Source organism: Chelonoidis abingdonii, chromosome 1 (genome assembly GCF_003597395.2).
Source record: "Chelonoidis abingdonii isolate Lonesome George chromosome 1, CheloAbing_2.0, whole genome shotgun sequence".
Taxonomy (NCBI): Eukaryota; Metazoa; Chordata; order Testudines; family Testudinidae; genus Chelonoidis; species Chelonoidis abingdonii.
Genome location: NC_133769.1, coordinates 131,025,070 through 131,049,107, shown reverse-complemented (window position 1 = coordinate 131,049,107; position 24,038 = coordinate 131,025,070). Strand labels below are relative to the sequence as shown.

The 24,038-nt window shown below is 38.3% G+C and overlaps 1 protein-coding gene across 5 annotated transcripts in view; it reads right to left on the bottom strand.

Moving 5' to 3' along the window:
* Positions 1 to 24,038, bottom strand: part of MPPED1 (metallophosphoesterase domain containing 1) — a 100,498-nt gene that overhangs the window by 58,796 nt on the left and 17,664 nt on the right. For all 5 annotated transcript variants that reach the window (XM_075061764.1, XM_032762503.2, XM_032762502.2 and 2 more), the window contains 2 exons: positions 19,142 to 19,323; positions 3,640 to 3,865 (listed from right to left, as the gene is read on the bottom strand). In XM_075061764.1, coding sequence (XP_074917865.1) covers positions 3,640 to 3,865; positions 19,142 to 19,323 — 408 coding nt within the window. The remainder of the gene's footprint in view (positions 1 to 3,639; positions 3,866 to 19,141; positions 19,324 to 24,038) is intronic.

Below are 24,038 nucleotides of genomic sequence, written 5' to 3'. Positions count from 1 at the left end.
GAGGTCAGATGCAGGGCCAGCTTTAGGCCGATTCCCCGGAATCGGGCCCCGCAGCTAAGAAGGCCCCACGGCTAAGGCGCCTTTAAAATTTTTTTTTTTTACTCACCCAGCGGTGGTCCACTCCCGGGGTCTTCGGTGGCATTTCGGCAGCGGTGGGTCCTTCAGTGCTGCGGAAGACCCAGAGTGGACCTCCCCCGCTGAAGTGCTGCCGAATCCCCAGACCGCCGCCGGGTATTCGAATCGGGCCCCGTAGTTCATAAAGTCGGCCCTGGTCAGATGATGTTAGTACTCAAGTGCAACTAAAAATATTAACTACCCACAAGTGGTACCGGTTGAAAGGCTTTGGGAGACAAGCAAGATAAACAAACCAATCCAGCTTTCACACTTTACTTTGTAACTAAAATAACATCAACTTCAATTTGTACAGTTGAGGATCTGTATAATGTAAACAATAACAAAAAATTGCATTTCTCTAGCACCTTACATCTGAGATTCTCAAAGTACTTTGCAAACACGAATTAGCCTCACCTACCTCAGAGGTGTATTTATACTCATTTTTAGAATAGTTCTAATGGAGGCACAGGGTTAGTGATAGAGCCAGGAACAGAAACCCACGAGAGTACTGACACTCAGTCCCACTTCTAACCACTAGACAATGCCTCCTTAAATCAGATTAAGTGGAATGAAAAATGAGTAATTTAGTCCATCTATATTCAGAATAATAACTGATAAAAGATTTCTTGTAAGGGTTTTTAAAATTAAAAGGGCTCTGAATTAGACAACATATATCTGTAAACAGCATATGGGAACATTAATTGGGAGAGATATAACCAAACCATTTTAAAAGCTAATTTATATACATAATCTCAAGAGCTGGAATTATTGAAAGGAAGTGTGTTAGGAGACTCAGCAAGAATCTATAAGAAATTCAGCTTTCTTGTTGAGCTCTGTGGGAAAGTTTTAGGAACTATTTTAAGGTATCAGTGAGGTCTTAGAGACGATCAGGAACATAGAGTATTGTGGTGCAAGGCAAGAAAAAAATCCAAATAAAGTTTTCACTAGCCTCCTAGCACTCTTTTGAGATTATCATTACTATTGTGTATAAAGGCACTGAGATTAATTTCCCAGACAGGCTGTGACAAAGGTTCCATGTCAGAAGGTATAAAGTTTAAAAATAGGAATAAACTTTAGCTAACTTTTAATTTAACATTCATAATTATTACTCATTAAATTATTCATCACTTCTAGGCAGCTATTTCCCCTGTCTGGGGTCTGTACAGCCCCACTGGAGGACAAGGCTGGGGAGGGTAAAGCTGTGCCAGAGGAGCTGCCAGCGCAGGACACTGGCTCCTGGGAGTGGCAGCCCCATATGCAGCTCCTTTCACTGCTGCGGTTCTTGGGAGAGCCCTGCAGTTCACCGGATCCATGGATATCTGCATCCATGGATACAAATTTGTATCCACACAGCGATCTAGTCATGGAACATTTTTTTATGAGGAGGGTCAGTGTTGCAGGGTCGGTACTGTACCAGTAAAATTTAAAATCTGTTTGCACCACTGGCCTCCAGACAGGTATTGAATCGGAGGACTCCGAGGCACATGGTCTATGCCCCATTTTGGGCACCAACACCAATTGTTGATGCTCTGTTGCACTGAATTTTTGTCGTCATGTCCCCAAGAACGAGGTTGTGGTCACTTTGCCCCTCTGTAACCTAGCCGCCTGGCTGAAGTTCCACCATCAGTAAACCCTGACCTTTTGTATAAGGCAGCACAGACCTTCAGTTAAACTTTTCTTGCTTATCCTGTAGCTGAACTGACTCCTTGGATCTCAAAACTGTCAAACAATGAGGAAGTTTTGATCCAGTTCTAACACTACAGTTCAGAACTATCTTTAGAATAAATTAGTACAAAAGCACTTAGGAAAGAGTAACAGAATGAATGGGAAGCACCACAGATTTGCAAAGAACAGGTCAAGCCAGACAAACCCGATAGCCCACAGAACTTGAGCAAAATTACAGGGTTTGTGGACAAGTGAAAAATTTAATTTAACCATAACATTTTGTGTTAGTGGGTAGGCAAAGATGTCCCCAGGAGGCTTTCACAGATTTTCATAGGTACAGGAAGTTCAAATGGTTTCCTTGAGCCTCTACTTAGTTATTTTATAGATAAATTAAATTTTTATACATAAAAATCTTGTCTTTTACTGAGACTTTTGGTACATTATTGCTGAAAAATTAATACTAACACTGGAAATATGGTGACTGATTAGGATTATTGTAGTGAAAATACTAAATTGCCAGACACACTGAAAACAGAGCATAGTTACTGTACTTAAACTTAAATATCAAACTGGGAAGAGGTGGCAAGCGGCATTCTCCAAAATTTTATATTGCGACTGATACTATTTAATATCTTTCTGAATAATTTGGAAAACAAAGTAAATTGTACATTGAATGTACAGGAGATACAGGATTAAGTGAAGCGTCAACACAGCAGGTGGGTAGGTTGAAAATAAAGAAATATCTGGAAAGCTGAGAGAGATGGGCGTATTTAAGTGGGATGAGATTTTAATATAGATAAATGTAGAATAATCAGCTTGGGAAAAATTAACACCCAGCTAAAGCAACCAAATGGGAAAATGCCAATTTTCATTAAAAAAAGTTTCCAATACATTTCACAGTTTATTCACACTGTGAGAATTCACACTGGGTATATGCATCAGGTCTGACAATTTGTTTGCTACATTCCAGCCTGATGTGATTTCAAAAGGAAGAAAAACAGATTCCCTGAAAACCTACCTTTTAAAATAGAATATTAATTTCCTTTAAATATGCATATAGTGTTCATGAAATGTATCAGATTTACAACTTCAGTAACAGACGTGTAAACTTCATTTTACTTATCCACCAGTGAGACACAGAGGGACCCCCTGTAGAAGGGTAGTTCAGTCTGAAACCCAATGGAGAATTTCTTCTTTAGATGAAGTAGTAAGGCCCTTTTCTCCTTGTTATCACAAAAAAGTTCCAAGTGGCCTCAGAGTACAGCAGAGGGAAAACTGTGAAGTACTGGTTAGCCACTGATCGGTTCCTATAAAAGCCAACATTATTCCAGAAACTAAACTGCATCTTGATGAATGGTATTAATATATAAAAGAAAATAACATTCTGAGGGACAGCAGCTTATACTAAACTAAGAGAGAGAGAAAGAGAAATAATATATTTTCTCTTCACTGAATGATAATATATCTAAAATAGTGAGCTTTCAGTATCAAAGGACAAACTCAAAAGACATATTTGCAATGCACTCAAATTAAACTGTAATAATGTAAACTTGTTAAATTGTATATCCTTTCCACATACCAAGTTAAAGTTACATGGAATATTTAAATATCTCGCTCTTGAATGAGTGTCTAAAGGACACATTATCTTATCTTTGTCTCATTGATTTAATGATCCACATACTCTTATAGTCAGATATTTTGCCAAAGGAAAGATGAGCTACAACAAAATAAAAGTTTATAAAACTGAATATTACTCTTTTATTCATACACTAATCAAAATACGACAGAAGGGCATGAAATGGCTGGTGTGGTAGTAATCAATGCTATAATTTTATTTATTTATGTTAAAGAGCAGCTTACCAAGGAGAGCCATATATTCTGAACCCCCTCACCGTCACTTCAGAGTCTTGAAGATAGATGCAATTTGTTAGAAGAGACTGCACATTTTCATAGCTCTCTGGTTTCAGCTTAGACACAGAAGGAAAATAGTAAAAGTCTTGCTTGATTAAGTCTGCCATGAACTCTTGGTCAAAGGTCAATTCATGATTTCCTGCTATCACAATCTTGTATTCATATGGTAGGCTACCTAAAATAGTGAAAAACAACAACAAACCTCAGTTATCTTTCAGTTTCTGAAAACTGAATAAAAGAAACAAACAAGAAACACAAAACAGTACCATACATCATTCTTACACATTTGAAACAACCAAATTCTGTCCTGAGATATGTGAACATAAAAACCATTGACTTCAATGGTAGCGACATGCACTTTTCCAATAGCAGAATTTGAATCTTAATATACATGGAAGTAGTGTGATGACTCTGCCTTAACTATTTAATATTTTTAAAAAATTATGCACACCTCTGCATGGTATTTACTTACCACTGGTTACAGCTGCCACTTGTCATGATGACAATAAAACTCTCAGACAAGTGTTTGGGTATAAAAGCCACTGATCATAACCCTTATTAAAATAAACACCAGCTTTAAATTTCCTGCAACCTGTTAGTGCTTAAATATCATTTCATACTAAAGAGGCCTTACATGTCCAAAGCTTCTGCCAGACTAATAGACCTCCTTTGCCACAATCCAGAAGCCAAACATTCAGCCAAGATAGGGGTCAGGCTTACCTATTGGGATCCTTTGTATCTGTGCCCGATTTGCCTTCCCCCATAGCCTTTACCGCTACCCATTTTCAAACCTGTGTCCAAGTTTTGGGAAAGGGGTTAAGACAACCACGGGGCCGGGGGGGGGGGCACTTGCCTTCAAAGCTGCAACAATAAAACTGCAAAAAGCTAAGATCAATGTAGTGTAGAAAACTCCTGCCTACTAGAAAAATTTGTGAGTGCTTGCAATGAAGAATACTAACAAGATAACAGTCAAAGCAGTGAACTCCTCAGACACAGTGAAGAGTGTTCAATATTATACCCGGCAACTCGCTCTGAGCATTGATCCTCACAGCATATTACCACAGGATGGCAAGAACTCCTAATTCCTCTGCCCACAAACTCTTTCTCACACATACTCCCAAGCAGCCGCACTACAACAGAAAAATTCCTACCTGACGCCACGTGGTTATCAGCTGGACCCTGTACTTGAAAGAGGGGATCACCTGAAGGACCCTAACACAAACCTTTTGAATGTGTCTACAGAGGACAGAGAGGAGACTACAAGACACACAAGGAAGAGGAAAACACTTTGAATAAGGCTGCTTCCAGCCAGAATACGGGCAGGACCTAACACTGCTTTTGTACTAGTGATGGTGGTTTGGGTGGGGAGGTGGGGAGGAATGACTTCATTGCAAATGCATGGTAGTTAACTAAATCCACAGAAACCTAGTGGCTTTTAATAAAAAAAAAAAATCTGACAAGGTAACCTTACATAAAACTTCACTGATAACTCTGAGCCCAATTCAGAGCAAGAGTAATGAGTGATACAAATCATCATGTCTACATAAAATGGCATAAAAGTTGGCATGGGTAGGACCGGGGAATAAAATGCACCCACATGGGATTTACATCTAGTGAAACAGCAGTTAGACAGGGTTGGTGATTGTATATAGATTATGTGGAAATGGGGAAAAGAGGTGTGGCTTACCAAAGCCCAGGATGTACAGTCTAACAGCTGTTAAACTGCCCCCGTCTGATGTAACACAGGTAGAGATTACACCAAACACATCCATATTCTTAGCAAACACTGCAGAGTTACCACATTTCCTCTCCTAGACAATATCCCACAGAGCATTAGGAGAACAATTTCAAGTACAGATAGCTGAAATTAACCCAACAGAGGAATAGGAGAGGCCTCCAAAAAGGTAGGCTTGCCACCATCTTAATTCCTGAGGTTCCAAATGGACAGATACACCCAATAGCACTTGTCTTGGAGTTTCACAGGCAACTCCTAGAAACCAACTGAGGACATACAAAATTAATGTCAAGCCCTCTGAACATTTATCAGCACAGAACAATAAGTGCTGAAATGCTCTCTTGGTATTAGAACATGTAACTCAGGGGTTCTCAAACTGGGGGTCTGGACCCCTCAAGGGGTCAAGAGGTTATTACATGGGGGGTCGTGAGCTGTCAACCTCCACCCCAACCCCGCTTTGCCTCCAGCATTTATAATGGTGTTAAATATATAAAAACGTGTTTATAATTTATAAGGGGGGGTCAGACTCAGAGACTTGCTATGTGAAAGGGGTCACCAGTAAAAAAGTTTGAGAGTTACTGATGAAACAGATACTCAGCGGAATTTTGTGGTAGAGATCCATGAGCTACAGCAGAGTTCAGCAACCTTTCAGAAGTGGTGTGTCGAGTCTTCATTTATTCACTCTAATTTAAGGTTTCACGCGCCAGTAATACATTTTAATGTTTTTAGAAGGTCTCTTTCTATAAGTCTATAATATATAACTGAACCATTGTTGTATGTAAAGTAAGTAAGGTTTTTAAAATGTTTAAGAAGCTTCATTTAAAATTAAATTAAAATGCAGAGCCCCCCTGGACGGGTGGTCAGGACCTGGGCAGTGTGAGTGGCCCTAAATCAGCTCGTGTGCTGCCTTTTGCACACGTGCCATAGATTGCCTACTCCTGAGCAAAAGCATCAACTCCCCAAAAAATACCTGAAGTTTGCACTTGATATATGCAGAATAAGGAGGACTGGGGTGAAAAGTTACCAGGGTTTCACAGATAGCCCATAACCCTTGATAGTGTATGGGGTAGCACAATTTAAAGGCTTGGGGGAGGGGCACATGACTGACCCACACATTGCCTCTGGGTCCTTTCCCATGCCCCTGAGCCTCCCACACCCTCCAAGCCAGCATCACTTTCCCACCACCCCCCTCAGAAAGTTCCTTCCCCACTCCTCCCATTGCCTCCCCACTGTGGATGTAGCATGGGCCAGAATGGGCTCTGGATACTTATCACCAAGCAGGGAACTGTGGCTGTGGGTGAGAGGAAGGGATGGACTCAGAGGACTTGCCTGTGCCCCCTCTGGTGGAGTTGTGCTGCCAGCCCTGTCTCTCTTCCCTGTTCTGGGTGCCTCCTAGTAGGGCCCAGCAGGAGCGCTAGAAGCTAGTGCATTTCCCAGGTACGTCCCCCTCAGTCTCGTTCAGCCCAAGTCCCACTCTGGCAGAAATCTGGGAGGGTACGTGACCCCGCATACACTCCCCATGCATCACCACTGCAGGGTAAGATGTGTGTTTTTGGCAAGCAATATAAGGATGCTGGCAAAACACAAAAAGAGGCGCTAGAAAAAAATGCTACATTGAGTGGTCTGCAAGCACAAATTAATACATGAGTACCCGGCAGAACATATCCCATTCGCTTACCCATACGCAGGCACTGAAGTGGGGTGGATGCACTGGCTGAAATCAAGCACTTAACCGCAAGTCCACTCCTGAACACAAAGCATCACCTCAGAGATTAGGAATAGAAAGATATGCTGAGTGTCCCAGAGCTAGATTTCATGGTGCTCCTGGCATGAGCACCTTATGTGCCAACTCTTTAAGCCTGCACAGCGGAGTTGTAACAGTTCTGCAGCATAGCCTTCCAAAACCACAGTACTGGGAGCAGAATTTGCTCCTCAGTGCAGCAAATAGTAGTGAAAACATATGGAGGAGGCTCACCATGTTCAAACACCCATGGCCAACACAGCTACACATCACACTGATGGCATGCTCCTACCGAACCTTTGTTCTGAGCAAACAGCCCATTACCATTTTTTTTTACCCTAAAGAGAAAGAAAGCTGATGATCATAAAAGTACTCTTTGGTCAAACGATTTCTTCCCCCACTCCCAGATCAGATGCATATTTAATCCTGGTTAATCTTCATACATTCTCCTATAAATAGGATTTTTTTAAAAGAAAAAAAACATTTACACTTAGTATCACCTCTGCATCTTTGGGAAAATTTAAAAATAGGATATCAGGATGTTGGGTTTTGGTACATTATGGAATGCTGAGCTAACATTAAGAATAAGTTTTGTACTCTGTTTTTATGCCAATATTATACTAATATTCAATTCTTTCCTGTGGACTATAAATGCAATTTCCCAGTGGCAGATTCCTTAGCAGAAACATTTTTCTAATTTATGATTTTCTGGTACATTTAGATGATGAATGCTGGAGAGTCAATTAGTTATTTTAAGCATTTTTTAAAATTAAAATATTTTTATTTCCAATTCTGAAGCGCTTAACATTCTGCAGAATGTCTAACACATGTCCATATATCACCTACACACACAGGCTGCTAATGTAACATAAGTATTACAGTATGTTTAGGCATTCACAAGTATGATACAGCAAAACCATTGCCTTTGACAAATACTGAAGAAAATTGCATGCCATCATTTTGTTAGCAATTCCATTTCTATTTTCTAACTCTTTTCCAGCTCATCTGGTCCATCCATCTACTAGCCAAGAACCTGTATGAGCTGGTTATAGTTGTTGCTTCCGCTAATGTATTTATGTCATGTTGCTGTCTGTGGGTGTTACTTAGGCAAATTAGCAAATTACTCTAAACGTACAGTTACATTTATTATAGTGGCGGCCAGAATCTCTGCTGTAGTTACAGGTCTGTCAGCTTTTCAATTAACAGCTCTGTTTTTGATGAGTTTGCAGCTCAGCTTTCTTTCTTTCATTCCATACCTAGCTAGAACTTGCTAAATCTATTTCCCCTGCTTATCTCCGCACCTCCCACTCCCCACCTTGCCCCCTTCAAACCCTCTTTTCACTTAAATTAAGAGGGACATTGTTTAGAAAACAGTAAAAATAATTGATTTTCACAGTTTTGTTACCATCTAACAAAATCTTTAAAGCCTGATCCTGCAAAGACTTATGAATGTGCTTAACTCATCATACTGACTACTCATGGGGTGTAAATTTAAGTGCATGTGTAAGTCTTTGAAAAATCAGGCTCTTCATTTGTATCTGATCGATTAGGGTTTAACCATAGAAATGTGGATATAATCTGCAACAGACAGAAGCACTGGACCATTCTCAGGGCTGCGGAATATGGTACTCTATTACTGTGGTTCCTTTCTGCCTTGATCTTATGCTCACTATTCGACACTGCTCAATTTACCACAGATAGAGATTTTCTCACAGCCCTATGTTATTTTTGGAGCACTGTACAAATTTCTCTGCCCTACGGGCCTGATGCTCCTACCTTTGAAGTCAATGGCAAAACTCCCATTGATTTTAGTAGGAACAGAATCAGGCAACATAAGCTCAACCCTGTGAGGTACTGAGTGCCTCCTGAATGCCCTATACTGCAGGACTGAGCACTTGGCAAACATCAAAGATCACTTATGTGGAACATATTTAGGCATTAACCATTACATTAAATCAGTAACTTTCTTGCTCACATATGTTTAGCACTAAGATTATCCTGAAACAAGCCCCTAAAATCTTTGGATGGATTTCTTGTTACACGGTTATTTTCCTTGATTGTTATCATTTTTATGAAGTTATATATTAGATATGAGGGTTATCTGAAAAACAACAAAGAGAGGATTTTTAAAAACCTGAAATGCTGATAATTAGAATAATTCGCATTTAAGGTTATGAGTACCATTTCTCATTTGACCAATAGATCATTTGGAAATTAATCTGTATCTTAAATGTATTGACAATTCTGCATGGAATTTTCTGGCAATTTGAAAGCTTTGATAAATCATAGCAACGTAGGGGTGGAAGGGACTTCAAGAGGTCTTCTAGTCTATCCCCCCAGAATGGGTCAGAACCTGATTCACTATGTCGTTACACAGCCTTTTTTACTATTTTCACTAATAACTGATGTAAATGAGTTTATATTAATGTCATAATCAGAGATGCAACATTTCCGGAAAACAAGTTGAAAAGCTATTGTCACTGAATGTACTCTCTCTTTAACAGAATAACTCCACTGCAGAGAAGCAATTTAATAGGAAGAAATTATACATTCTACTTAGTGCAGTAAAAGTTTCTCATATACCCAGTTGCTTTTAAAAACATTGGTATTAGTGTTTGGCTCTGCTAACAGGGAAGCAGCAGACCTGGGATGGAAAGGGAGCTAGCTGTGTGTGTGCAAACAAATCTGAGACCATATACTGTTTTCACGGGAATTCTGCATATGGATCCAGTACAAAATATAGCTCCCATTGAGAGTATAAGCCATATGAGAGCACATAAGAAACAGATATGCCATTCAGGAATGCCATAACGTAACATACACAACATGTCCGGTGTGACTTACATATGTATTTAATGCTAAAGGAAAAGAAGGAAATCTGCAATTTTGGGAAATTATATATTCTTATGACTGCTTATTCTGGTCTGCAAAACTCTCAAAGACTCCCCCTAAAATGCACATGTGCAGCTACCCTCTGCTGGAAAACACCATATACTGTGCAGGGAAAATACTAGCTAGAGCTGGTAGCAAAATTTTAGGCTATATCTACAGTACATCCTATGTCGGCATAATTTATGTCACTCAGGGGTGTGAATAAACCACACCCCAGAGCGACATAAGTTACACCGGCATAAGTGCTCATGCACCCAGCGCTATGTCAGTGGAAGAGCTTCTCCTGCTGACCTAGCTTCTGCTGCTTGTGGAGGTGGTTTTTTTATGCCAATAGGGAGAGCGCTCTTCCATCAGCATGGAGTGTCTTCACCACATGCGCTGCAGCAGTGCGGATATATTGGTTCAGCTGTGCCGCTGCAGTGCTGTACGTATAAACATGGTCTTTATCAAAACGGTTTTCCATCTGAAAATACTGTTTCAATTAAACCAATTTTTTGTATGAAACCATATGAATTTCTAACAAATTTCCCATGAGAAAAAAGTCAGAAAAAATTCAAAAGTTTGTTTTGAAATGAAATTTTTAATTTTTTTCTTAAATGAATTTTTCAAAATAATTTTTTCAGAATTTTCTGTTCACTAAATATCTACAATATTTGGTTTTAATCAAATTTGGAATTAAATTTTGAAATGTTGAAATTTTGTAAAAAATGGAAATTTTGAATTTCAAATAGTTCTAATTTCAGCTACTGGGCTCTGGAGCACCTTCTCCCCAGGCAACTTCCAGGACCTCCCACCCTGAGAGGTGGGGCTCAATGCTTCCTTTTCCCTCAGCCATTTACAGTGCTACTGGTTGATGGTGGGGATGAGAACTCAACAGTTCCCTGTTCCCCTCCTCCTCTCTCTTTCCCTCCGTTTTTCTCATTTCTTTCCCACTCCCCACCCCCAAGCACATACAAATATGTTGGAGGTACACTGGCTTGGACCTAAGCCAAACAGTTTCTATAAGAGAAGTACTTTTTATAAATAGATATCACCACAAACTCTCCTATTCGACTATGGGGACTTGGTACTTAAAAATCTGGGTGATCATATTTGATTCACATGTAGCTGAAAAAACTGTCACCTCCCCTCACCCTCCAAATGACCTTTACACATTGTTTCAAGAAAATACACATTTTTTCCAGTTCTGGCAAATGTTCATCAAAAAGTATCTTATTCTTTGTTCACTTAGTGCAAAAAAATTATAATAGCCTTGGTAATAGAATAGAATCTTACAGTTACGAAGACCTTGAGAATGGAGGTTGTTCCGTAATTCTGAAATGTTTGTAACTCTGAACAAAACATTATGGTTGTTCTTTCAAAAGTTTACAACTGAACATTGACTTAATACAGCTTTGAAACTTTACTATGCAGAACATAAATGATGCTTTTAACCACCTCAATTTAGGTGAAACAAGCACAGAAACACTTTCTTTACCCTGTCAAATCTTTTTTAAACATTCCCTTTTTTTAATTTTTTATATTTAATGTACAACTATACTGTATTTGCTGCTGGTGCTTTTTTTTTTTTTTTTTTTGTCTCTGCTGGTGCCTGATTATGTCCTTCCAGTTCCAAATGGGGTTTGTGGTTGACTGGTCAGCTCATAATTCTGGTGTTTGTAACTCTGAGATTCCATTGTACATGTGTGTATATATATTTGATTAATAATATTTTTGTTTTTCTTTCATTACTATAGATTACTAATTAAGGAAATCAACTGAATATCTAATTTGTTATGTGCCAATACAAAATTATTATAGCAATTCCCAATTTTCAAACCACAGCGGGCCCCTTTTATAGGGAAGATCATTTTTAAAGAATTACCTGAAGTGCTGGTTCACTGTCACTTGAAAAACAGACTGCATATCGGAAAATACTAAAAAACCCTGGGACTTTCATTTTCTAATTCACTGTCTCAGAGTTATCTGTAAATGGACTTTGTATGTATTTAAAGGTGAATCATCATTTGGCAATGCTTTTTTCTTCTTAAATTAGATAAAATTGCAAATAATCCAAAAGCAAATGCATAGCTTTTATACTCCAGACTTCTCTTGTACTAAAAAGTTAGGAGTCTTTATCATTTACCCACTTTATTCAACAAAACACACAGACTTACAACTGCATCCCCATGCAACCTCAACAAGATATATGCAAACTCCTAACAGCAGCTGTGCTTTGCTTGTCTATGGGTATTGTGCTAAGCAGAATTTTTAGTATTCTCTAAAAGCAGTGACAATCATACAAATGCCCACTTAATGTCCCCCCCCCCTCATTTAAACCTTTTAGAATACAGCAGTGAGTGATATAGTAAAAAGACTGTGTAACAGTCTCAGATTGCTTTTTTAGCATCTCTTTGACAGTTCTGTGTTTAAACACTTGGCTGATGTCTGGGAAATTTACATTAACATACTTTTTTGTATGGTGTACAATCTTGAATAACATTGTAAATCAACACTCTTCCTTAAGTCATTTGTAAACTGTTAGATCTAGCCATTTCTGCAACATAAAAGTCAGCAATTAAATCAAACACTAAAATAACAAATACACGATTTTTCACCGCTACATTTGCAAAATGGGAATTCTTTAAATACTTTGATAGATAAATAAAACTAGGAACATGTTAGAAAAAAAAATCTGCTAATATTCATGTATATATACCAGGATACTCTGTGACATGTACAGTAATTGAACAAATTTATTTCTAAAGGAAAATGGACCACCTTCCAGCCTAGGACCTTCATTTGCAGATCCTTAGTTCCTGCTTTAAACCATTTCTGCCTATGCAGAACTAATGCACTGCCCTCCTGCATACAGGAGTCATTGTGCAGCATAGTTCAGCCCCTAAGCCACTGGATGAATTTTACTCTGTAAGAGTATTCTCTTTATATTTAAGCTACAGTATGAAATTCTATTCCTGATTCTACCTTTAAAAAACAATTCTTAATGGGGATGAAAAAATTCTACAGTAAGGTTTTTTTTAACCTTTTAAAATAACATATATATCTGAGGGACAATGAAAGGACAGGACACAGAGAACTGTATAAAAAAGTAATAGTAAAAATCACTTCACACTTACTACAAGGGTTTCTTCACAATTTGGTACTGATTCCAATTCAGATCAGCAAAATAAACCTCAGTGTCCCCAGGTGCTCATCTTCTCAATGGGAAGACTATGAAACGGTGGGTACTATGTCAGTATATGCACACCACTAATAATAATGTTTTATAGTTGTGTATAATGCTTTATGGTGTATGTTCAAAGCAGTGTACAAACAGTCACTAATTAACATCTCTGTGTGCCATGTGGCTAGGTATTATTGTCCCTATTTTAGGAATGGGGAACAAGACGGAGGCTGTGATTTTCAAAGGTGTCTAATAGAGTTAGGTGCCCAGTTCCTACAGGATGGGATTTGGGTGCCTAGCTCCTTTAATGAAAATTCTAGCCAAAGGTCACAGCCATGTCAGAATTAGATTCTGGACATCTTGCCTCCCAATCCCACCTTTGGGTCTCCAGACCCCACTGCCTTCATGAAAACCTCCACTAAAGCCAATGGAGTTAAACACCGGAGTAAAACATGTGAGTCCAGAATCAGATCCAGTGTTTGTAATAACAGAACTAATTTTTAGACAAAAGGTGGGGGGAAACCATGCCATTGGGGTATTATGGAAATAGGAGTCATTCTGCAGTTCCTACAACAGGAGGAATCATAATTTTGACTTTAGGAAACCCACCGCTGTAGAATGCACACTGACCCACATTTCAAACTGCTGTGGTACAAAAGGCCCTAGGTTGCTGCAACCTGCCTTGGGAAGATGACCAGGTGTAACAAGGGAGACCCTCTAGTATAGCAGCACCTACATCACATGCTCCCCACTGCCAGCACAGGAGGTGTGGGTGGAAGAAAGTGATATAACTCCGCTTCCTTACACTCTGGTGATCCCTAGCTGCCTTGCTGGCCCTTGAACCTACCGGCAGCTAGTGTAATTTACAGAAGTCTTCAGGGTGCCCTAAGATAGACCAGAGGACTGGCCCAGCGCAGATAGCCCAGAATTGTGAGAGACTATAAATTCATCTTTGCACCCTTCCCTCCTGACCTATGCTGTGTGCTCCTCAGTTGTAGCTAAGGATCTGGGACACTGTATGTTAAAGAAGTGCAATGAAAACCAACTTTTTTTTTTTGTATGCCTAGTCTTTTTAAAATGACATCTGTTCTAAATCCCTCTACAGCTCAGTGTTTCTCACTGCATTTCCAAAGCCATTCTTTTGTAAATAGATAATTAGTACTTAAACACCCCTTTCAAGGGGTTTCTATATTAACATAAAAATAGTATAATTACTGATGGTCAAAATGGCAAGACTACACTTTGTAAATTCTAATTTCTTTTGCCGCTCAGAAGGATGAATTTCTTTTCTTCTTTGCCACCATTTTACACTGTCTTAAATATGAATATTATTGCACCCTAAAATATACAATACCTGTTAAAACAAGAAGGAAAATATCTACCGTCACTGCAGAAGATTCCATGTTAGAAAGGACCTGAAATTAAGATTGTTTTCTTTGATGAAGATTTGTATCGTAAAACAACAGAGATACTGACTGTTGATCAAAATTAGCTGATTTTTATATAAACAGCAATGCTATAACAGTCATAAACTGTGTGTAATTACAGCCACGTAGAATATCGGTATAATTCTGTCAAAATAGGCATTTTCATTCCAAAACTATTTTCAGGTGACTTCAATTATTGGTGGGAAAAATTTAACCCTTTGTGGTGAAATTTCATATGGCAAATCACAGCCCTGAAGTGAATTTGTGTTGAGAAGTTTGCTAAAATTCTGCTTCTCCATTTTCGCAATCTGAAAATAGGAATAAAATGTGGTTGTCACCAATTAAATGTTCCAGGTGTGTTTCATTTTTGCACTGTAACTCTAAGCCAGCTTTATTTCAAATTTGGCATGAACTTACTCCTCAAAGAAGAAGAATGCCTTTGACACATTTGAGGAAACTCCATTCAGAAATAATGAATGGAGGAACATTAGAAAATGCACAGCATACTGAAGTAATCTTCTAAGTCTACACACAAGAGTACAATGCTCCACATACACACTCACACAAGTGGGTGTAGAACTGGCACATTGGGAGGGATAGTTCATTGGTTTAAGCACTGGCCTGCTAAACCCAGGGTTGTGAGCTCAATCCTTGAGGGGACTATTCGGGGGCAAAAATCTGTCTGGAGATTGGTCCTACTTTGAGCAGGTGGTTGGACTAAATGACCTCCTAAGGTCCCTTCTAATCCTGATATTCTATGATTGAATATTTAGCTCAAATGTCATTAGTGTAACTCAGAGCCATGTTGTGCTCTAGGGGACATTTGGAAATATTCACGCAGGCTGGAGCAAAGGGAAGCATGAAGGCTGCTGAACCACACAAATCTTTACCAATACCATCATTAAAGAATGTATGTGGGGTAGGGTTGGGGCATTGCATGTATAATTTGATGGCTGCACTAGGGCAGAGACAATGGCTACGTCTACACTACCCGCCGTATCGGCGAGTTACTATCAATTGCTCGGGGATCGATATATCGCGTCTCATCTAGACGCGATATATCGATCCCCGAGCGCGCTTATATCAATTCCGGAACGCCACCAACCCCAATGGAGTTGTGGAATCGACAGGGGGAGCTGCGGACATCAATCCCGCACGGTGAGGACGGGTGAGTAATCCAATCTTAGATATTCGACTTCAGCTACGTTATTCACGTAGCTGAAGTTGCGTATCTAAGATCGATTTTCCCCCGTAGTCTAGACCAGCCCAATGTTTTTTGTGTTTGTTCTATAAAGCACCTTATGCATTTTTGGGTGCCAAATAAAAATAAATTAATAAAATAAAACCAGTGAGAGGACTGAGTGCAGAGGATAACCACAGCACAGCGTGTCCCTAGTATTCAAGGATAGGATCCAACTTAACCATCCTGCATTATATATTGATGATATGTAGGCAGGAGGGCTCTGGATTATTTTGAAATGCTTAAAGTGACATCAGTATGTGGGGCACATTGAAAATCTAGTATATGCTAAAATTCTCTTCCAACCCATTCCTTATGACAGCATCCAAAGGCTCAATGGTCTTGTGACCCCACAACACCATTTATTTCAAATTCGGAACCTTGTGAAATCCCAAATGCACTTTGGGCTCAGAGTGTTTCAAGAAAAATGAGCTCATGGAAGAGACTGGGACAAAGAGAGGAAAACAACAGAGATAACAGTATCAGAAAAAGAAAAAAAAACGGCTTGAAGAAAGAGAGAAAGAGCTTTAAATCTGCTCTATTTGCATAGCACTTAAGCACATGTTCAACTTTAAGCATTAGCTTAAGTTCTATTAAAGTCAGCACTTTTAAAGTAAAATATACTTGACATCAAAGACAGAGAGTCTGAATTTGATGTAGAGAAGAAGGAAAATGGAGAAGCAGCCATAGAATTTGATCGGGTGACCTCAGAAAGGTTGAGAAGAGGATATAGGCAGAAACTAAAATGCCAGGGATCCAAAAGAGTATGAGAAGAGATGCCAGCATCGCACCCAAGAAATGTGGATATAAAGAGAAGGTGGGACATGGAGATGTGGTTTGAAAATCGGGTGAGCAAAGGAAGGCTTTCTAAGGATAGAGGAAACTGTCGCATGTTTGAAGACTGAGGTTGACAAAGTCAAAATAGAGAAAATGAAGATAAAGGGAGAAGAAAGGGAGAGCTAAGACTAGGATGAAGGAGAGAATGTAGTCTGGGAGGGAGCAGGAAAGGATGTGAGAGAGAGTGAAAGATCCTGGGCAAAGAGGGAAGAGGAGGAGGTGGCTGAGGAAAGGAAGAGGCTCTAATGGTTCTAGATGCATTAGGTATCAGAGGGGTAGCTGTGTTAGTCTGCATCTGTAAAAGCAGCAGAGTGTCCTCTGGCACCTTATAGACTAATAGAAGTTTTGGAGCATGAGCTTTCGTGGGTAAATACCCACTTCATCGGATGCAGGATGTGAATACGAAGTGGGTATTCACCCACGAAAGCTCATGCTCCAAAACTTCTGTTAGTCTACACGGTGCCACAAGACTCTCTGCTTCTAGATGCATTAGTCAATAAGGACGGCAAAGTACAGCAGGTTTTCAAAGAAGATGGATGATTTTTTACTTTATTTATTTAAATTAAACACATAAAAACACCCACCTATTCAAATGCTCTAGACACCTTGACAGAGATTTAAAATATAAAACCAGAAAATATAATATATAAATTGAGTCCCTTCAACAACAAACAACTATCATTAAGCATAACAAGCAAAACATTCTCAACCCAGATTACACAAAAGTGCACCGCATCTTAGGAATCCTGCCCCCCATCTCCCAAAAGGCCCTATAGCTTGAAATCCCATGCCCCACACAACTCAATCCTCTCCAAGTGACCATTCAGAGAGATCAGTTTGGCAGCAAGCCTTAAGGATCAGCAAATTCTCAGACTATTTTGGAGCAAGGAGAAAAACAATTCCATTCACGAGGCCATCATGAAGAAGGCCCTGCCAGCACTCCCTCATCTATAAACTGAGGGGATTTCAGCTTGAGGACTTCTGCTGATCCCAGCGGGGGCAGTATCATGTAGGAGGGCAGGTAGTCTGTCAGGTAGACAGGAACTCAGCAGCAACTCAGACATGCAGTCCCTTTCCCTCCTGACTAACAATGCTCTAATATGGCTTCCCTTCCACACTACTGGGTAAATATTGATTTTGTGTATAACAGATAACCATGGGGTTTGGAACAGTTTTTGTGCACTAATGTTTGTACATTGTTGCAATGTAGTGTGAAGATTCAGAGTGAAATTGAACATTGCTTAAAAGTGTCCTATTGTTCTGTAATGCCTGGGCACAGAAAGGTTGCATGGAAGGTACTGTTACAGATTTCACTGAAAATGACAATTCTTTTGTGTGTGTTTCCACCTTAATGCATTGTAACTTTTTTTCTTAATTATTTTATGTTGGGCGTATTATTGGGCTTGCAGAGTTGAATCAATATTTATTAGCATGAGTCTTCCAAAATTAGGATAAAGGCTTGATTGTAAATTTTTTTTTGAACTAGAAAGACCTGACATTTTTCTTATTGCATCTCAGTCTCCATGCTTCTGTCAGCTTTGTGCTGCTCCTAGCCAATTCCACACTGGGAAATGCCATAGCACGTAGATAAGAAGACAGGAAAATATAAAGAAAAAAGCACAGTCCCTTAAAATGTGTACTTCCTGCAGAAGTTTTTTTAAAGCCACTCACTCGACCTGCAAATTTTTTGATAATCAGAAACAAAAATCTGTGTTTATGCTAAATCCGGGCACCAGCACAGTAGGAACACAGACCACGATTTTTCTCTGGAAGCAGCATACTCTTTCCAATTTCCACTGTAATTTTCTTTTTTTTTAAGCACATACATAACATTGTAGAAGTGCATGTAAATCACCACTTGCCTGCTCAGTGTAACAGAATTTCAGCTATCAATGCCAACACTTGCCTACAGAAGGCATCTACATCTGGTCTGCCACATCCAAGACAGCAACCACAGACACGCGTTTTGCTTTGTTTGGAATTCATCGCTGCGGTGCAGCTGAGTCTCAGACAGGAAAACTATCAGCCTCCAGGGTTAAACAGACAAATGCTTTTCTCACCACAACTTTTTACGGGGAGGGAAAACCATAACAATATATGTAAGAGTTCTTATGCAAATCATAAAAGGCCTAGTGACTTAAATAGCAGCTAATGCCAAAAGTTGCTTATTGTCCATTTTCCTCCTCTTAAGAGTAGAAAGGCAGAATGGATGAATGATCACATGAATCTCATTTGCTCAGCTAGAAAGAACACAATATTTTTAAAAAATCCAAATTCTAAATGTTGCCATTCAAACAGAAAGCTAAATTAATATTAATCATTCCTAAGTGCACAATGTTTTACTAGGAGACAGAGAGGGTTGGTACATTCATTAAATCACGTTTATTTCCGAAATGGCATGTATTCTGATACTTACCTAACCATTCATTGAATTTTTTAACTTCACTAGGAAGTCCCAGTTCAGTGAAGTCACCAGCATGTATTAAAACATCTCCATAGGGCATCTGGATTGGATCAGTTCTTGAGTGAGTGTCAGAAATACAGACAAATCGGGTATATCCTGGAGGTTTGGGGGCATCATGGGGCACAGGATCCACCCTATGGGAAATGCATCATGATAAGGTTACATAAACTTTTTAGTATTTACTTTGCAATTCCAATACAATTTTCAGTGTTACTAAAGATGATGTATTCTGGATCTGTGTGGCGAAAGTCACTTACTAGAAGAAACTCACAGAATTAATAGGAGATATAAGAATTTTGGAGTTCACATCATAGAGCTTTCAATATTGGCTGGGTAGATGTGTTAGTTTAAAGGGATTAAGGAAAAGAGATTATTTCAATGTTATTGTCATATTTCAGACACTTACAAATAAAACAAAGGCATTTCCAATTTCAAAATAAGAATACTGTCCTGTATTCATTGTTTAAATAAGATTGCACACTATACTGAGAGAAGCATTTTATCACATATATAAATACATTTAAATGCATTTTCCTAATCATATTTTTTCTGCAGGTTATAAATTCTAACAAATTTAATTACCGCATTTTTTGGAGATATGGTTCAGTGTGTTAATGCACCGGCAGATACGAACTTTACTGACAGCTTCTGCAAATGCACATTCTAACCTTACTATTGTCAGGACAATTGTGGTAACTTTCTGGGCTTAATTATACTAAGTATATCAGATGCAGTAAGGGGTGATGCTGCATTGTATAGTGCCCAATTTCACGACTCAAACACCAGGAAAAGAACTGATCTGACCCACTTTTATGAAGCTTCCTCATGATTTAGGTAAGGAAGGCAGAGAAAACAAATCTGCTGCATGAGATATACTTATTTGCAACTTATTAAATTCCTTCACCCTCAACACATTTCATTACAATATATAGAAGTATGTATGTGTAAGTGTACCATAGTGCAATTTCAGTGCAGGTAATTTTGGTGAGAAAAAAACAAAAAAAACAGAAAGAGCTTTAATATCAGTAAAATCTCAGACAGAATTATAGTTTTATACGAACAATTTAGTTCGTAAACATTTGTCATTAAATGAATAACAACATTAATTTAGTTCATTGTTATGTATAATTTGGATCTTCCCCCATCTGATCTGCTTGTCTTCCTGCTCAATTTTAAAAATTTAATTAGGAAAAAATAAAGTTATAGATCTTTATTATTATTAATGCTAACACTTTGGTGTTTATGGGAAAAGATTTCAGAGGACCTCAAATTGTTTAACAAACATAAGTTAATCTTCACAACATGGGACAGATAAGAATTATATCCATTTTACAGATGAGCAAACTGAGGCATCGATGTTAAGTGACCTGATAAGGTCATTGTGACATTAGTGAGACAACCAGGAATAGAGTCCTGTTCAAATCATTAAACAACACTTACAAAAATTCTCATTTTACCATTTGATAAAACACATTTAAAAGCTAATGTATGAGGATATTCTCTTTGTTCTACTATTTTTCTATACTTTTCTGGGAGGGTGTATGTCTTTTTAAAAATCATTACATCTATGGGCAGGTTCTAGCAAAAGTCATAACTTTTCAAAAGTTTTTTTTTTTTTTTTACTTTACTAAATCCAGGGAGTAATAACCATTTAATTTGAGTGCTATACAGCAGGAAGTATTAAGCCCAAGTTTCCTAAAATTTCATACCTTTTGTCAATTTTTCAACAGAAAGTGACCAGAAAGGAAGGCCAAAAGTTGGAGCATGAAACAAGCACAAAAGCAGAAACCTGAGGTCTTACATCTCTGACTTCCAAACTTTTGCTCTCCCCATCCTTAACTCCCAAATATAGGCACCTCTCCATTATACAGTTTTAAATTATGGGTACTTCTCAACTGCAGAAGAAGGTAGCCAGAAAAATAATGTACTTCCCCAGGGTTCTCAAGTATTTGTACATGATAAATAAAACTCGCTGATCTGAATTTACATTGCTGGGTTTTCAGTGTAGCTCATAAAGTGTATCCCTTGAATATGCCTCTTTCCTCTTACCTATCACTGAAACAAAGCCAAGGGCAGCAGTAACTTGTGCATCAAATAGTAACATAAATTTCACATGGTCCTCCTCTGGAGTTGAATGAAAACACAACAGACTTACAATGGCAATGTATGTAGCACACAATACATATGCTTTTCCTTATGCACAGTTTAGAACTTTATTTTGTGGAAAGCATTTTCCCGATTCACACTGGTCAGCCAAGGTATGTATTGCTTTAAAACCTTGTACAAAGGGCCAAAAAATGTATTTGGTATAAATAAATATGATAAATAAATAAAATGTAGATCACAGTGTCACAGAAATATGCACACATTAAGGATGTGTGAATTGCTTTTGCAGTACAACAGGGCAAAATGTCAGGTTTCACAAAAACACATTTAATTGTACTGTAGGACACAATTTCTTAAGGCCTGAGATTGATGTCCCTGAGTAGCACCTGATTCCCTGAGTAGCCCCACTGATGTCCAATGAACTGCTTGCGCTGTGAGTAACGGAAAAAGAAGAATGAGGACCTTATGGTCTATGTTATTTTTTTAAAATAACATATAAACTTGTATATAAATTGAAAAAGCAAAGTTAAATTTCAGGTCAACACTGGAGGTTGCTATATGCACAGGGCTTCAATGGGGTTTCATACAGGAGCAGAGGTTTGCCTGCATACAGCCAGGATCAAGACCTTAAATCTTCAGGGGACGACTGTCATGATTTATGTCTTCTACAGCTCTGATTGCACTGTCAGTGCTTAACAAACAGTAAATGACAATTATCATAATAATAAAATACATTTGCCAACTGTGGCAACCCAAAGCACCTTGCAACAGAGGAACAGGAAGGACAAAGATGGTGCCAGGAAAATGCTGTGAGAGGTTGGGAATACTCCTAGATGGTGCTGTTAAGGTACTTAAGGTAAGACAAGGAGTGCAAGACAGTACTGAGGACCAGAAAAACCATGTACTAGCTGTAAGGCTGAAGTCAGAAGAGCCTTTGGAGGAGAGCCAAAAGCACTGAGGAGAAAAGCATTTGGGGGTGAGTAAATTTATATGAGGTTTATTCATTATTATTTGCAACATCACTGAACTAGGGATTTTACAAACATATAATTCACTAATAGGGTGAAATCCTGGCCCTGCTGAAGTCAATGGAGCAGCTACTATTGACTTCAATGGGGCCAGGATTTAACTCATAATATTTATGGGAATAAAGGAGATGCAAGATTACATTTCTCACCATTCTGTTAATTTGTAAAAGCCAAGAACAATATCAATACTGTAGGTATTCACAAAAATTCTTCAAGATTTCTACTGTTTAGACAAATAGAGTTGGTCAAATTACTCTTATGAATATTATTTGTTACAACTTAGCCCATTTTCTGTTTGCATGAATGTTTTTCAAATGTATTAATTATTCATGAGTGTTGAACACTTTTGGGGAACAATTTTCAGAGAATGGCTTGTTTGTGAACTGCTCCCTTTAGAGTATTCACTGTGTTGTGTGGTGGATCACCAAAGTCACATGCTATTGTATTCACTCACTGGCTGGGTGACTGCAACATTAAACAAGAGATAATGAGTAGCAAATAGGTAATAATGAATAACTAATTTCCAACCTAAATTTTGTGATGAAAACCCATACACACAACTTCTGGGATTCGCAAAAGTATTCATGAATGCCCCACAGCTATCTGAATACTCACAAATAATGAATAATATGCCCCACAAATCTCAAAGATCTGAACTTGGCACTTCTGTTTGCCAAAATATTTGTGAATCAATTTTTTGTTTGTTTTGTTTTCTGTTACCATTTGCCAGCCCTGCAAACAAAAGATGTTCCCTGATGCAGATATTATATTTGTTTTTATTCATTATTTGTATTGGGACACTACCTAAAAGCCCGAACTAGGGGTAGGACCTGCTCCAGAGAGTGTTGTTTACACATTCAAACTCTGCCCACATGTAGGCATGTGTCCACATTAGCCTTTATGTTTCCTTTCTATGGTGTACAATTTGTACCACAATTTGCATATAAAATATCACTGAAAAGATGCATACCATTCACTCCTGTTTTTTTTTTTTTTAAGGAATCATTCCCTATGTTTAGAAATTACCAAAATGTATTAAATGTAGTGGATGAAAGTAAGCCAATTTATTCAGTCCTGCTAAAGTAAAAAGTTTTTTTTAATGAAAATCAATTCTCTGATCAAAATATGTTTGAGTCTCTTTTTAAAGAATAGAATAAAATATGTTACATTTTGATTTCCTATAAAATATTTTGCAATGGATTTATATACTTAATTTACTTGTAATGGCTTAACAGTTTTGCTTTTCCTTCTGGCTCTCAACTTTATGGCAAGTTTCATTTTGTAATTATGATCCTACATTTGACATTAAAAGTAAATCACCATTTAGAGCAGTTAACTTTACTGATGTCATCATCACATATAAAAAGTCAAAAACAAACACATTATTTTAATTACTCTTTAAGCACTCCATATCTTTCACACAATGGTATTAAAGTAGGTTGTTGGATGGGCACCCACACTATTTTATTTGCTGCTGCGTTTTTATTTTGTAGTACAAAGTGGTAGTATAGCTAACCAACAACAGGAGAATGTTTATTCTGAATACCGAGTTGGTATTTCAACAGCTATTTACCTGAGATGCAAGTTGAGAATATGAGTTCACAAAGCTGATTAATGCTTCTAAAACTGTGGAAAATATTATCTATATGAAACTTCTTAGATTATAAAAAGACAACAATAACAAGCAATGTAATTAAAGACCAAATTGTGCTAGC